Source organism: Stenella coeruleoalba, assembly GCF_951394435.1.
Source record: "Stenella coeruleoalba genome assembly, chromosome: 15".
Classification (NCBI taxonomy): domain Eukaryota; kingdom Metazoa; phylum Chordata; class Mammalia; order Artiodactyla; family Delphinidae; genus Stenella; species Stenella coeruleoalba.
Genome location: NC_137161.1, coordinates 14,733,395 through 14,749,762, shown reverse-complemented (window position 1 = coordinate 14,749,762; position 16,368 = coordinate 14,733,395). Strand labels below are relative to the sequence as shown.

The window sequence follows — 16,368 nt, the reverse complement described above, 5'->3', positions numbered from 1 at the left end:
GTAGTGGGAAAGAACAGGGAGGTGAAGGTATGTGGCACCCTGAGCCTGTAAGTTTATGTTTCCGCTTTAACATGGAGATGGCTTTGTCCTGATTTGAGGCCAGGGTCCTCAGAGGCCCTGATAATAGGCTCCCGCTGATGCCAGAAACTCGGCCTCTGTGCACCAGTGCCCAGTTGAATCTCGGAGACAGAGTTTGGGGTGAAGTAGAAAAGAATAGCTTTATTGCTTTGCCAGGCAAAGGGGGAAACAGTGGGCTCATGCCCCTCAAAACTGTGTGTCCCGGGCTTCCCTGGTGGCACAGTGGTTGAGAGTCTGCCTGCCGATGCAGGGGACGCGGGTTCGTGCCCCGGTCCGGGAAGATCTCACATGCCGCGGAGCGGCTGGGCCCATGAGCCATGGCCACTGAGCCTGTGCGTCCGGAGCCTGTGCTCCACAGCGGGAGAGGCCACAACAGTGAGAGGCCCGCGTGTGTCCCAACCTGGGAGGATTTGGTGAAGAGTTTTTTATAGCAATAGTTCAAAGGTGAGGTTGCTGATAAGGGTCAGGGTGCGTGCAGGGCCTGCGCTCCTTTAATCCGGCCTCAGGTGGTCTCCTCCTAATGAACTTCTCTGGTTCCTTTAAACTGGAATGAAGAATGCTAACATCTTCCATTTGTTGGGGGTTTAGTTTTATAAAGACCTCAAAAATATTATGTGTATCCCTTGAGGTGGAACAAGGACCCTGCCCCAAGGCTGCACTATTGTTTCTTTAGTTTTCTTTTTTTAATAAAAAAAAATTTTTTTTTAAAAACATGTAAAATCTTTTATGTTTTTATAAATTTATTTATTTAATTAATTTATTTTTGGCTGTGTTGGGTCTTTGTTGCTGTGCGCGGGCTTTCTCTAGTTGCGGCGAGTGGGGGCTACACTTCGTTGTGGTGCACGGGCTTCTCATTGCGGTGGCTTCTCTTGTTGTGGAGCACGGGCTCTAGGCGCGCGGGCTTCAGTTGTTGTGGCGCACGGGCTTAGTTGCTCCGCGGCATGTGGGATCTTCCCAGACCAGGGCTCGAACCTGTGTCCCCTGCATTGGCAGGCAGATTCTTAACCACGGCACCACCAGGGAAGCCTGATCACTATTGTTTCTTGACTGCTCCTCCCTTGCCTCTGTATCCCCTCTCTTTCCTAATTAGCACTGTTTGAAAAGCTTCTATGCTCAGGAGCCCCACAGGGTCCTGCTCGGTTTCACGTCCAGGACTGGCTATGTCTGGAGGAGCTCTGCTTACCATCTCTCCCAACCTAGATCTGCTGTCTAGTGAGGCTTCTACAGAAAAGTTGATGGACTGCTTGAAAGCCCCAGGATGTTTGGTTGACCTGCTCAAACCCATCTTGGGAGTACACGACCCCAGGCTGCTGACAGGGACTCTGCCACATTGTGCAACTCATGTTTTTCTTGGTGTCCCAAAGGGTGCTGCCTTGGTGTTCCCACCACAGAAACCAGAGCCTGGAATAGAGATGGGGATACCTGAAAAAGTCACTAAGACTTCAACCCAGTGTGGTCTGTCTGTGGTCAACAAATATTTACGGAGGCTTGGGCACAGTGCTGGGTCTGGGGACTGCAGGGGTGACAAGCCCTGTCCCCGCCCTTAAGCAGTCCACAGCCTCGTGGACGGAGAAAATGGACAAACACTGAGCACAGGCCATTAGGGGAATACAGAAGAGGAGATCTGACCTAGCCTAGCCTGGGTTCAGGCAAGTTCAGGGAAGGCTGCCTGGTGGAGGCAACATCTCAGTTAAGATGAAGGCTGAATTAGGCAAAGGGGGAGGAAAAGTGAGAGCAAACAGCATGTGCAAAGGCCCAGGGTCAAGTGAGAATGCGGCACATTTAGGGAAATTATAAGGATCACTGGGACCAAATGAGAGATGGTTTGAAGGTCCGGATTGTGAATAACATGAATGTATGCAAAGTGCTTGATGCAGCCCCTAGCAAACGCCCTGCCATAGTAGCTCTCATAACTATAGTCTTGGAAGCCAAGGTAAGGGTTTGGGACTTTATTGTGCAGTCAGTGGGGAGACATTCAAGGGTTTTAAGGCCAGGGTGACTTGGTCAGATTTGCAGTATGACCAGACTTAAAGAGATCCCCGTGACTGCATGGTGGATTATGGACCACGAGAGAAGCAGGGCTGGAGGATCAGAAGACCAGTTTGGGGACTGATCTCCAAACCAGTAGTAATTCAGAAAAGAGGTACAGGGTGGGGGCTTCTAATATCCCCCAACAGTGGAGTAGAGAAATATACATTGGAAGACAGGATACAGCAATGAAAATTAACTATGGCTACATGCAACAACTTAGATGGGTCTTACAAGTGCAATGTTGAGCAAAAGAAGGGAAACACATATAATTCCATTTATATAAAGTCTGAGGAACAGGTGAAATGAAGGGATAGTCTTTAGGGATGCGTGCTTAGGCGGTAAAACTATAAAAGCATGGAAGTCATTATCGCAAAAGTAGTGGTAACAGTGGTTACCCTGTGCTTCGCAATATCTTGACCTGAGTGACATTTACCACATTCACTCTGTGACAAATCATCTACCTTTCTGTTTTGTGTGCCTTCCTGCATGTGTACTATTTTTTAAAAATATTTATTTATTTGGCTGTACCAGGTCTTAGTTGCGGCATGAGGGATCTAGTTCCCTGACCAGGGATTGAACCCCGGGCCCCCTGCATTGAGAGAAGCGCGGAGTCTTAACGACTGGACCACCAAGGAAGTCCCTATGTGTACTATTCTTCACAAGAAAAAGATTTTTAAAATAATGCTTGCTCTACGTAGTAGAGCTTGCTCTAAGTAGCAGAAATGATAGAGAGAAGGGATGAGGATATAATGGGAAGAACAAGTTTGGGGACGCAAAGAAAGTGAAGAGCAGTGTTTAATGCTCTGAGGTAGAGAAACCTACAAGACGTTGAAGTGGAAGTGTCCAGGACCACCATGTGAGCTCAGACAAGTCACTTGCCCCAAGTCCAGATTCCCTTCTCCACAAGAGAGAGAAGCAGTGTGGTTTTAAGGAATCAGCCTTAGGTTTTGGTGTTAAAACCTGAGCTTAAAATCCCAGTTCTCTTATTTCATGGCTGTGAACCTGGACAATCATTTCACCCCTGCCCCCTCCCCCAGTTTCAGTTTCCTCATGTGTAGATTTGATCTAATCTTTTCTACTCTCAGGGTTCAGAGAGGACAGATTAGGATAGGCACTCGGGAAGTTTGATGCTTTGATAATAAGAGAATCTGAACAAGGAATGAAAAAATACTTTGAAAACATGAAGGCACGAACATGTAACCATCACTATATGATTTTTACACTCCAGTGTTAATAAGAACCAGCTAGTGAGCTTGTAAAACTGGGCATTCTGTAAGTCGAGAGTGACCATATAATTTATTGTCCAACCAGGGCCCTTTTGAGAAAGGAAGCCATTTTAATAATTATGCCAGGACAACAGACATAAATCAAGACTGTCCCAGGCAAAGCAGGACATGTGGTTCCCCTGTCTGAGGTGGGGACCCTGCATCTGATGGCCTGTCAAGCCTATCAGGTGAACTGTATGCACTGTGAGGGCAGGATCGCTGCACCTGCTGTGCCTACAAGGAGCTGGTTTATTTCCAGAGGTCTCAGATCTACATGGAGCAAGCCTCAAACCCCGTGAGGTGATAAGAGCTAACATCTGTTAGTGTCAGTTGCTGTGCTGAGTACTTCCCCAGGCAGCATCCCAGTTAATTCTCACCAAACCTTGATGAGGTAGGCAGCCTTATCCTCCATTAGAGGAAACTAAAGCGTAAAGAGGTTAAGCAACTCCTTCAAGGCCACACATCTACATCTCGGGTGGAGGAGGAGTTTGAACCCAGTCAGACTGATGGGAACCCTAGTTCTTAATTACTGTTCACACTACTGCATCGGGTTTGCTGGCACTCCCCCAACCCCACCAAGCTGCTGGGACCAGGCACCACGGACAGGAGCGGAGGCCCGGCTGGGGTATCTGCAGCCTCAGGCTCTACGTGGGAAGCGCAAGTCGAACAGCAGGTGGCAAGCCTGTCTTCCTAAGCTATCACTGGGAGGTCGGCTTACTGGGGAGGCCAGAGGGAGGTGGAGCTAGTGAGTCGCCTGCTCACCTCTACCAAAGAATCCTGCAGGCAGCCAGGGACCTGGCGACTGCCATTCTCCTGCTGGGTTAACTTTTGTGGCCGGCCTGAGGTCTCAGGTTTTGCACTGCAACTAGCAACCACTGATATCAGTGTTGGAAAGCCCTCTGATGCATTTAGTTTATAATTTCCCAACGTTGCCAAAAGCCATCTTTATTATATGTCTCTCAGGGCTATTTTGAGTTTCTTCTACTCAGGGGCTCTTAGAACTTATGCAGCCTCATTAGGGGAGAAAGTTCGATGTGCATGCAGCCTGCATATAAGAAATGGCTGGAAAACATTCCGGACAACGGTCCAAAGACGACAAGCGACTGCCCGGAAGTGGCGGAGCCGCGCCGCAGGCAAGACCCAGGTCCTCTGTACGTCCAGAGATTACGTCACCAGGACTCCGCCCCCAGGTGGGCGTCTGGGCCTAGCCCCCGCAGGTTTCAAGCCCGCTCCGCGCCCCCTGGTGCGCACACTCAGCTCGACTGCCGGCGCACCGCCCACTCAGCTCCTGGGTCCCCAGCGGGTGTGCTTGCGGGGGAAACTGAGGCAGGGAGCGTGCTCGTGGGATCATTCCTGCCTCAGTCCACACCCCAGGGCCCGCAAAGCTGCCTCCCGCTCCTCAGACCCGCATGAACAGCAGGGAAGGACGGCAGGAAGGGGAGGGGGCCCACAGCAAGCGAGGTCTAAAGAGTCGGCCTGTCCTGCCACACTCAAGATGGCGGCACGGCAGCGGCGAGGTCCCTCAGAGGCGGTACCAGCGCATGCGCAGCGCGGAGTCCCGGCCCGGGACACAAGATGGCGGCAGCGGCGTTGGGGAGGGCGAGGCGGAGGCGGCAAAACGGGCGGTCGAGCAGAACGTGTAGCCGCGTCCCCTCGAGTCCGCTGCGGGCAGGTAAGAGCCCCAGGAAGCCATAGTCCCGCCGCGAGCCGCGCCAGGGTCCGGGGTCCGAAGCCAGGCGGCGGTGGCCCCCTCCGGCGCTTTCCGCTCGAGGCTACCGCTTGCCCCGTCTCTGCCGCCGCCGCCATCTTAGGCCCACTGGGGGGCGGCCGGGCCGGTGACCTGGATGAGGGAGTTGGGTCCGGGGAGCGCGGGCGGACCGGTCTTTAGAGTCCCTCCGCCGCTGCCGCCGCCACCGCCTTTGTGTCGGTCTCCGACTCTGAGTCGCCTCAGCCCGGGGGCGGGAGCGCGCGGCGGGGCGGGGGGCGGAGCCCGGGAGATGGGCTGGCGCGCGCGCGCCAAACAGCCCGCCCCCGCTGGCGGGTAGGGGGAAGGTGCGCGCGCGGCGGGGGTTGGGCCCTCCCCTCCATCGCGCGCCCCCCCGCGCCTGCGCACTTTGGAAGCCCTTTGACTGCTCCCTGTTGGGCCGGAGTATTCTGATTGGTGCGTTACTGAAATGATCCCGCCCCGTCTTCCTCCAATCCTGGAGTCGGACTCTCTCTTCCTTCTGGTGTGTTCCTCTGGTTCCGCAGATACGCTTGTTTATCCTTAAGCTGTTGGGCCCTTGTCGAGCTGCGGTATGCGCGGGGGGCCGGGAAGCCACAGGATAAATAAAAACTTTTCCTTAGTAATAGCAGTTATCTCTTACTTGCAGAGATAACTTGCACTTAGTACAGTGTGCTAAGCTCTATGCATCGAGACCGTAGAGGTTGAGTGATTCTGGTTCTAATTCGGAAAGTGGCAGAAGCTTCTGGAACCGGGGTCTGTGCAAACCCAGGGTTGATGCAGCACCGACCTGCTGCATCCAGATCACCTGGGAAATTAAAAACCTTTTTAATCATAAAAAAGTTGGTAAAGATTTGAAGTGGTGTAAAGTGAGAAGATTAGTCACCCAGTCTCCCAATCCCACTCTTGAGCTGTGTTTAAAAGATACAGATTCTTGTGTATCTCCCCTCCCCACCTCTACGATGTGGAGTGAGCGACAGGAATCTGAGGGTTTTTTTTTAACAAGTTCCCTGGTGGTTCTGATGCACAGCTGGTTTTGGAAACACTGCAGAGTCCCCACTTGGCCTCACTAAGCTGTGCTGCTTGTCCCTCCTCTGCATAGTTCACCTGCTTGGTGCATTGGTATCACACAGTATTTCTTGGGGAAAATATTTCAGTGAAGGTGAACACGCTGTGTTATACAATGCATTGGCATGGATTATTATTATTTTTAAAATTAAAGACCTGATTCAAAGAAATGTGTTTTTCCCTCACTGTGGGTGGCTTGGGACCGTGCCCACTCCCAACCTGTGATACGTATGTTGTTCACTTTCGTCTTAGGGGTACTGTGGTTGGCCAGACCAGCTACATAATTTGTGACATCAAATGTACAAATGAGAACACAGGCCCCTTGTTAAAAGTTTATTAAAGATGTGAAGACCGTGACAGCAGAGCATTAAACCAGTCTCAGGGCCCTTTTCAACTCAGGGTCCCGTGGGACGGTGCAGGCTGCAAGTCTGTGAGTGTGAACCTGTTGGTTTTGAAGCTTGAGAAGTACTGTTTTCATCCCCTGAATCCCCAGATCTCCCACAGAGTGTCCTGCCCTGTCCTGGGGGCTTCCGCCGTGCCCTGTGTCATTGCCCCTCTTGTTCTTGTCCCTGTTCTGCAGCATTTCACAGGTCTGTGACTCTCTTTTCTTCCCTTTGCTCTGCAGTTGCTGATGCAAGGAATCCCCTGGGCTCCCGTCCACTCCACTGCTGACCAGCCCACACGCCTGCACTGCACGCTTTCCTGCAGGCCTCCCCACTGCCTCTGTGGGACCAGGGGGTCCATCTGGCCGGAGAAGAAAGCCCTCTCATGCTAGCGTTGCAGACCCCAGAGGGTGAGAGAAAGAGGGACCTTGTTCAGCCTTGAGACCTGTGGGTCCGCCCCGAGGCACCGGGAATTCCTCTTCCCCAGAGGACCAAGGCATCTCCCCTTGGTCAGTGGTTCCAAACCTTTTTATCCTGGCCCCCTTTTGTTGTATGTGTGTTCTCTTGTTCCCTGCATTTTTATCTGCCAAACTGTACAGACAAAGTAACCGTTCATTTTCCCCTTTCCAAATTAACAAAGATGTCTGTGACTGGGTGTACAATAAAATCAACAAGCCAGTGATCGCTATGATGTCGCCAACAACCGTCAGAGCTTCTGATTGTCATGAGATAATCAATGTGACAGCAGTCAGTTGATAAAATTTCAGTAGCAAAGATAACCAGTGTTTAAATGTGCCTTTGTGGTCTTTTTGTGGGTAAATGTTTGATTTCTTTTGGGTGTTGTGACATTGAAAACAACTTTAGGAGCACCAGGCTGACCTCAGTTGGCCCCTAGGAGTCTGACAGCCAGGTTGGGAACCACTTTGGCCATTGAGGCTTGTGCTGGGTGTGCTTTGGGTGGGGTAGTTAGGAATACAAATCAGAAGGAGCTGACCTTCTTCCTGGTGTTTAAAGTATGTTTTCACCTGGGGATTATGAAGGACTGAACTCGGTATTCCTTCTCAGTCCTACTGGTTCTTCCTGCTCTGTAGCGTAGAACAAGGCATCTAATTAGATGCCATGCCCCTTCCTGGGCTGTGCTGTGTTCCAGTTAGATTTTACTGGATAGGAAAAGGAAAGAGGAGCAGTTACTATTTCTTCTTATGGTAACAGCTTCTCAAGGGCAGACTCTGTTCTGTCTTGTCTGCCACTGTTGGTGCTTTGTAAACATTGGCAGAATGAATACAGCTCCTGCTGGGTCCAGGTACCATGCTGAGCACTGGAGAGAGCTGAACTGTACCCAGTACTGAGGCCTGGGAGTTCTGACAGTCTAATGGGGAGACAAACCAAGTTAGTGGACCAGACTATTTGAGTGCGACAATCCTACAATCCTAGGACTCTGATCACCTAGCCTGGGGAAGGGAGGACCAAGGAAGGGTCCCTGGAGGATGTGGACCTAGTGGCAAGCCAGGCAGAGAAGCGGGGAAAGAGTATTCCAGGCCAAAAGAGCAACGGGAGTGCACCCACTTACAGTTGAGGGAACTGCAACTTAGAGCTGAGGGCTCCTGTGGCACAAGGCTGGCCGTCCAGGAAGGGACTGGATTGGTTTCTCCACATGTGCAGGTGGTCACTGGGGCCCTTGTGGATTGTAACTGGGGTGCAGTGCGGGGGTGGAACTGACCTCCATGCCCTGCTGGCCCTGACACCCTTCGGTCCTCTGTGTGGCAGGTCCGGTGTGGGTGCTGAGATGGCCAATGAGAATCACGGCAGCCCCCGGGAGGAAGCATCCTTGTTGAGTCACTCCCCAGGCACCTCCAATCAGAGCCAGCCCTGTTCTCCAAAGCCCGTCCGCCTGGTGCAGGACCTCCCAGGTACTGGCGAGGGGCAGTGGTTGGGTGGTGGGGTAGGAAGGGTGCCTGGGAGCAGTCTTGACCCTGGCTGGGCTCCGTGCTTGCTTGCAGAGGAGCTGGTGCACGCTGGCTGGGAGAAGTGCTGGAGCAGAAGGGAGAACCGTCCCTACTACTTCAACCGATTCACCAACCAGTCCCTGTGGGAGATGCCCGTGCTGGGCCAGCACGATGTGATTGTGAGTGCCGGCCTCGGGCAGGGGTCTTGGCGGCTTCTGGCATCTGGGCCTTCCCCAAATGTACCCAGAGCAGCTATTACGTACCTAGCCCTGTGTCAGGACCTGGACCTGGGGACACAATGCCAAGCAAGACAGACACAATCCTGCCCTCATGGAACCTATACTTCAGTAGGAGAGACTGACACCTAGAAAGATGATTGTAGTGTACGATGCTGAACTCGTACTGCATGTTGGGCACTGTGCCTGTGATGTGCTTGTTAACAAGATAGGCCTGGTCCTGCCTCTGCATGCTCAGGGGACAGTCTACTGGAGGGGCCAGGAGGATTACAGTGTAGCACCTGCGTGAAGAATTGTGTCAGAGTACAGCCGGGATTCTTAGCGGGTCTGGGGAAGGGAAGGGGACAGGGAAGGCTTCTCTGTGAACCAGCGTTTAAGGTGAGAAGGTAGGCTGAGTGAAGTCGGGTGCGGGGAGGAGCACTGTCTGGGAACTGGAGTGTCCACGTGATGGGGAAGTGGGGGCACGGGCTGTCTGGCGGGAATGTGGGCTTTTGGATTGCCGTCAGTTGGGGCAGCCTTTCTTGGCACGATCCACCCCCATGTTGCAGATGAAGACAGGCTCAGAGAGGGGAAGTGACTGGCTCAAGACCTCAAGCCAGTAAGAGGCAGAGCAGGACTCGCACCTGAGGGATTTCAGGGCTAGGCCCTGCTGCCCACCATCACACACATACCCTCGGTGTCTCCAAAAGACTTCCCAGAGTCTCTTGAGTTTTCCCTTTATTCCTAATTTTCATTCTAGTTCTTTTTTCTTTTTCTGGCCGCTCTGAGCGGCTTGCGGAATCTTTAGTTCCCTCACCAGGTGTTGAACCTGTGCTCTCAGCAGTGAAAGCTCGGAGTCCTAACCACCGGACTGCCAGTGGAGTCCCCCATTCTGGTTCTTAAGGAAAAGCAGCTAACATGTACTGGGCACTGATCCCATGCCAGATGTCATGTTAAACTGGTCCTTTAATCACCTTTTCAGTGGCGAGGTCGGTCTCAGCTTGGCTGTTCTGAAGGTGAGGGAATTAGGAAGGGGAAGCACTCCCCCGGGGTGCACAGTCGCAAGGAGCAGGCAGGAGTGGAGCCGAGCGTCCCTCCCGCATCCCAGCCCCTCTGCTCTTCTCCAAGGAGTGGGAGCGGGGGCATGGGAGGCGTCAGGCCTCCGCAGTACTGGGACTCCTAAGCCGCTGGCCCTGGTTGCAACTCTGCTGGTCTCCCTCCACCAGTCGGACCCTTTGGGGCTGAATGCGACCCCCCTGCCCCAAGACTCAAGCTTGGTGGAAACCCCCCCGGCTGAGAACAAGCCCCGAAAGCGGCAGCTCTCGGAAGAGCAGCCCAGCGGCAATGGCGTGAAGAAGCCCAAGGTGAGTGTGTGTGGACTCAGGAGCTGGCTGGGCCGAGGCAGCCCAGTCAGGTGCCCTGTGAGCGCTGAGCATCAGCAGACTGGTCAGGAGGGGGCCCGGGGCGCAGCTCACCAGGTGCACACGGCGTCGGCGCGTGGGCCAGCTCTCCTGACCTGACGCCTTTGACTCTTGCTCCAGATTGACATCCCCATGACACCCACGGGCCCGTCAGTGCCCAGCTCCCCCAGCGTCCCAGGAACCCCAACCCTGAAGATTTGGGGGACATCCCCTGAAGATAAACAGCAGGCAGCTCTCCTCCGACCCACTGAGTGAGTCCCTGCTGATTGGCTTGGGAGTGGCGATCACCGATGGTCAGCCTGCCTGGGACCGTGGGGTGGCAGGCAGGGCATCCCTTTCCTCATTGCTCCCGTCTGTGCCCCAAGGGTGTACTGGGATCTCGACATTCAGACCAACGCTGTCATCAAGCACCGGGGGCCATCAGAGGTGCTGCCTCCGCATCCCGAGGTGGAGCTGCTCCGTTCCCAGCTCATCCTGAAGCTTCGGCAGCACTACCGGGAGCTGTGCCAGCAGCGAGAGGGTAACTGCCTCCTGGGCCCCAGCTTCCTTTGCTTCCATCCACCGTTAGCAAGAGCTAGGGCTTGGCCAGTGGAGCCCAGTGGTTGAGCGTGTGCTGTGGAGGGGTCCCGGCTCCACTAACCACTGGCTCTGTGACCTCGGGTTTATCGATTAACTTCTCTGCCCTTGAGTTTCCTCATCTGTAAGATAGTGACAGTAACAGTGCCTACGTAAAGGGTGGCTGGGATCAGTAACGCCCAAACAACAAAACCAATCATTAACACTTCCAGTGCTCACTGTTTGCCAGGCACTGTTCGAAGCCTTGTCATGTATCTGTAAAAGGGCATAAAAACCTGAGCACCTGTACCTCACAGCGTTACTACAAGGAGTAAATGCGTAATAAACTGTAGCTTTTATTAAGTAGCAGGTAAGCCTGCTTAACTTGGCTGAAATATAGAATCCATCCCTCCCCTCTTTGTTACCCTTTGTAACACCCTTTATAAAACTAGCAATTCTCAGAATACTCTGGGAAATGTTGCCTAGGACTAAGCTCCTGACATAACAGGGGCTGTCTTGTTTACTGTTGCACCTCCAGTGCCCATGCCATGCCTCCTGTGCCGGCTGGCATGGAGCCCGCTGACTCAATCCAGACTTTCATCAGCTCTCCCGTCCCACAGGCATTGAGCCCCCCCGGGAATCCTTCAACCGCTGGATGTTGGAGCGCAAGGTCGTGGACAAAGGCTCTGATCCTCTGTTGCCGAGCAACTGCGAACCGGTCGTGTCACCTTCCATGTTTCGCGAAATCATGAATGACATTCCCATCAGGTACAGCCCCGCAGCTGCGGCGGACCCCGGCAACTTGGTTTGTGTGCCCAGGCCGGTATAGAAGGGCTCTAACTCTGCCTGCTCTCTAACCCAGGTTATCCCGAATCAAGTTCCGGGAGGAAGCCAAGCGTTTGCTCTTCAAATACGCAGAGGCTGCCAGGCGGCTCATCGAGTCCAGGTTTGGCTCCGTCTCGTGACCCTGGCACAAGGGGGCTCTGAGCAGAGTGGGGGAGGAGGGCACAGGCCATTTGGCCCACTCTCAGGGCCCTGTCCTTGCGCTTGGCGGCAGGAGTGGGGCCAGCTCCCAAAGGCAGAACAAGGGTCATGATGTCAGCCTGGGTTTGATGCCCAAATGCTAGTGGAAGTAGGATGGGAGGAGGAGGGAGGGTGGAGCAGACGCTCAACAGCCGGCCCCTTTATGTACCCTCAACTGGCAGGAGTGCATCTCCCGACAGCAGGAAGGTGGTCAAGTGGAACGTGGAGGATACCTTCAGCTGGCTGCGGAAGGACCACTCCGCCTCCAAGGAGGACTATATGGTGAGTGGCCCCAGCCGGAAGGCCAGTGGTGGAAAGGCTCTGTGGCCACTGTCTTCAAGAAGCCCACTCTGCCTGCCGAGGCTGGGCGGGCCCCACGTCAGCCTTCCATACAGTAGTACAGTGGACCTTTGACAGTCATCAGTCCCCAGACTCACATCTGAAGATGTTCCTCTAGGCTCCTGGCTTTCTCCCAGAGAACATTTCCGTTCGCGTTCTTAATAGAATCCTGTGCTCGGCCACACACCATAAGTAGCTGCCTTTTCAACTTAATGAATGTTCAACACCTCCCTTTAGATTTTTGGAAACAGATCGACAAACTGCCTTTTCTTGGGTGTGTGTGGCCCTATTTCAGTTAAGAGCTACTACCAGATTCAATCGCCCACTTTAATGTGTTCAAAACAATTCTGTTTTCTGGCCTAAACCCATCACTTCTTTAACTCTCCACCAGCACTAGCAACGGGCTTTCTTTTCAGGACCATTTTTCACAAGAGACAAGGTTTCGCACTTCACGATAGTAACTGTGTACTTGACACGTAGAGAGTGACAAAGGTAGGTGTACTCACTAGCCAGAGTGACTCACTTTCACCCATCACTTTGACACGTGCAATTCAGTATAATTACAAATTGCTAAAAGCTCAAATTGCAAATCTGCAGTGACCACAGGGCCCCTGTCTTACAACAGTCTTTCTCCCCGTAGACTGCAAATGCCTTATAAGCAGGGATTGTGCCTGGTTTGTCTGTTTCCCCAGCAAGTATCAAGGGATTTGGCCCAGTGTAACCCCAACAATAAGTGCTGGCATTTATCGGACACTTACTGTATGCCAGGAGCTTGGCAAGCCCTTAATGGGGATGATCGCATTTAATATTCAAACTGCCCTGTTAGGTAAGTATTTTGTGTTCCCTTAGCAGCTGAGGAATAAGATTCACAGATGCTGAGGGATTTGTCCAAGTGACACAGCTAGTAAGTAGCAGAGCCTGTTTCGGAACGAGGACTGTTGGAATCTAACAGCCCTCCCCAGCCCGCCCACCAGAGCCCTGATCAGGAGTGTCTCCTCCAGGATCGCCTGGAGCATCTGCGGAGGCAGTGTGGCCCCCACGTCTCGGCCGCAGCCAAGGACTCCGTGGAGGGTATCTGCAGTAAGATCTACCACATCTCTCTGGAGTACGTCAAACGGATCCGAGAGAAGCACCTTGCCATTCTCAAGGAAAACAACATCCCAGGTAAAGTGCCAGGTGGCGAGGAGCCAGCTGTGACGCCACCAACTCGGTATCCCGGGCCCTGACAAAGGGACAAGTGAGGCTGAGCCTCAAGGCCGCCAGCTGGTTTGGGGAAGCCTGTTTCTCCCGGCAGCGCTTGGGGCGAGACATGCTGTGGCCTTCGGCTCTGGGTTTTTAGCACTCCTCTAGGAAACAGAAGAAGGGATGAGAAAGGGAGAGCCGGAGGAGGGAGAGGGAGACAGGCCAGGGATAAGTAGTCAGGTGGACCTGCTTCACATCCGTTCTCTGCAAGCCTCACTGAGGTGAGACACCTGGCCACAGGAGCGTGTGAGGATTCCCTGGGAACTAAAGTGCTGGGCCCCAAAAGATCCCTAAATAAGGTATTGTGACTATGATGACGAAGCAGTGCAGGTCTCATACTTCTGCCTGGCAACAAACCCACAGCTTGGCTACCAGGCCCCAAGGCATGGTGGCCCGGGGGCCCGAGTCAGTACGGAGCGTGTTGACGTGGGCCACTGGTTCTTGCGCCTGCCAGTTGCCTAGCTGTTTCCTTCGTTACCGAACTGTCTGAGCTGCAGTTTGCTCCTCCACAGGGTGAGACTTACCGCCCTTGGTTACTGGGCTGCGCGTGTGAAGCGCCTGGCCCTCGGTAGGCACTGAGGCTGTCCAGGGTGAGAGTTGGCGGCCCCTCACTCTTCTCCTGCCCACAGAGGAGGTGGAGGCCCCCGAGGTGGAGCCCCGCCTGGTGTACTGCTATCCAGTACGGCTGGCCGTGTCTGCACCTCCCATGCCCAGCGTGGAAATGCACGTGGAGAATAACGTGGTCTGCATCCGGTATAAGGGCGAGATGGTCAAGGTCAGCCGCAACTACTTCAGCAAGCTGGTAAGAGCTGGGGGGTGGGGGAGGCAGGTGCCCCAGGAGGGGGGTGTGAAGGGCTGATCTTTCTGGACCTGGAGTCCTCTGCAGGAGGCAGTGACGAGGGAGGGAAGGGCTGCTGCTGAAGCCCCTGCTTTCTGTCCTACAGTGGCTCCTTTACCGCTACAGCTGCATCGACGATTCTGCCTTTGAGAGGTTCCTGCCCCGAGTCTGGTGTCTTCTCCGCCGGTACCAGGTACGGGCCTGGGGCAGCTGGAGTGGGGGCTCCTCTGGAGCGGGGGGAGGCTGCGCCCCAGAGGCTGAGCGCCACTGCTCTGCAGATGATGTTCGGCGTGGGCCTCTACGAGGGGACAGGCCTGCAGGGGTCGCTGCCCGTGCACGTCTTCGAGGCCCTCCACCGGCTTTTCGGCGTCAGCTTTGAGTGCTTCGCCTCACCCCTCAACTGCTACTTTCGCCAGTACTGCTCCGCCTTCCCCGACACGGACGGCTACTTCGGCTCCCGCGGGTGAGGGTCCGGGCCCGGTGGGTTCCCGCTTGCCCAGGCAGCCATCCTCCAGAGCACAGAGCCCACCTGGGTCAGCTGCTCCCCGAGGCTTGAGGGCTTTGGAGCTGGGCAGTCTGGGGTGGAATCCCTGCCCCGCCCCCACCCCCCCCCCCAGCTGTGTGACCTGGGACATGTGGCTCAGTGTCTGGGAGCCTGTGCCACGCCCTCACCCAGCCTGTGGCTCTCAAGAGAATTAGCCCAGGTGTGGAGCAGCAGCGCCTGGTTCCGGGCACTGAGAGGAGTGAGAGGTGTGGCGGGGGCCTGGGGGTGCGGATGGATGAGAGAGGCAGCTGCCGCCCGGCTAGCAAGAGGGCAAGCTCAGCAGCAGGGGATTCCTGGGTGTGGCTCGTGCTGTGGTGGCACTGGGATCAGAACTGGACTGGGGCTCCAGCTCCTCCACTAACCAGTTCAGTGAATTTGGGTCACCAAGCCTGAGCCTCTGTGTCCTCATCCACTCAACAGAGATGGCCACGCCTTGTCCCAGAATTAGGGTGACTCGTGGCCTCTGGCCTGCCCAGAGCCATCTCTCCAACGTGGCTGCCTACACGTGGGGGCAGCGCCTGTGTTTGGTGGAGGGACTGGGTCCTGGGACCTGAAATGCTCGCCTCTGTCCCCAGGCCCTGCCTGGACTTCTCCCCGCTGAGTGGTTCCTTCGAGGCCAACCCTCCCTTCTGCGAGGAGCTCATGGATGCCATGGTCTCTCACTTTGAGGTGGGTGTGTCGCCACGGGTGGGGGGCGGCGAGCAAGATGGCCAGCTGCTGGAGGGCCAGGCCCTGATGGCCACCGTGGGCCCCTCCCACAGAAACTGCTCGAGAGCTCGCCAGAGCCCCTGTCCTTCATCGTGTTCATCCCCGAGTGGCGGGAACCCCCGACCCCAGCGCTCACCCGCATGGAGCAGAGCCGCTTCAAGCGCCACCAGCTGGTCCTGCCCGCCTTCGAGCACGAGTACCGCAGCGGCTCCCAGCATGTCTGCAAGAAGTGGGTGCTGGGCGGGCGGGGCAGGGGGGCTGGGCTGCTGGGCAGGGCTGACCAGGCCGGGCCGGGCCCCTCCCTGAGCCGCTGCCTCTGCCCGCAGGGAGGAAATGCACTACAAGGCTGTCCACAGCACAGCCGTGCTCTTCCTACAGAACGACCCTGGATTTGCCAAGTGGGGGCCAACGCCTGAGCGGCTGCAGGAGTTGAGCGCCGCCTACCGGCAGTCGGGCCGCAGCCATGGCTCTGTCGGCTCCTCGTCGTCCTCCTCGGAGGCCAAGGACAGGGACTCAGGCCGCGAGCAGGGCCCCAGCCGGGAGCCTCACTCCACTTAACACATCCTGCGGGGAGGAGGAGCCCCAGGGTGCTGGTCTGGACTGCTGGCGCTCAGGCCTCCTGGGGCTGAGTGGATCCCAGGACCCTCCTTCTGGGGTGGCAGCAGGACCCAGACTGCCAATGACATAGGAAGATTACAGCTCTGTCAGGGCTTCCCCTCCCTGCCCGCATCCCCCCAACCTCCCACCTCAAACTCACTCCAAGTCCCCTGTAAATAGGCCCCATGCCTTCCCTTCCTTCCTGGCCCCCATCGTGTTGCCACCTTGTTTCATTTGTAAAAGGAAATACAGAACCACCTCCCCCCCTCAAGAATGTGTGAGGGTCTTGAGGGCAGAGAAGGCTGAGGAACCTGGAGCGACTTCTGGGACCACAGTCCGCTACATCCAGGCTCACCTTCTCATGAGCCCTGGGCCCGCACACCCAACCGAGG

General features: G+C 55.2%; 1 protein-coding gene across 2 annotated transcripts; it reads left to right on the top strand.

Annotated features, from left to right (window-relative positions):
- Positions 1–3,628: 3,628 nt before the first annotated feature.
- PCIF1 (phosphorylated CTD interacting factor 1) lies at positions 3,629–16,335 on the top strand. 2 transcript variants are annotated; one of them, XM_079945260.1, is made up of 17 exons: positions 3,629–5,046; positions 6,791–7,057; positions 8,316–8,458; positions 8,549–8,673; positions 9,936–10,073; positions 10,251–10,381; positions 10,496–10,650; positions 11,306–11,453; positions 11,548–11,631; positions 11,891–11,990; positions 13,049–13,211; positions 13,919–14,091; positions 14,234–14,320; positions 14,406–14,590; positions 15,247–15,340; positions 15,433–15,608; positions 15,706–16,335. In XM_079945260.1, the coding sequence occupies exons 3-17, from the start codon at positions 8,335–8,337 to the stop codon at positions 15,935–15,937; spliced, it is 2,115 nt and encodes a 704-aa protein (XP_079801386.1). In that variant the 5' UTR covers positions 3,629–5,046; positions 6,791–7,057; positions 8,316–8,334; the 3' UTR covers positions 15,938–16,335. The 2 variants fall into 2 exon arrangements, with proteins under 2 accessions (XP_079801386.1, XP_079801387.1); XM_079945261.1 differs by lacking the exon at positions 3,629–5,046 and having other exon boundaries at positions 6,798–6,958.
- Positions 16,336–16,368: the final 33 nt, after the last annotated feature.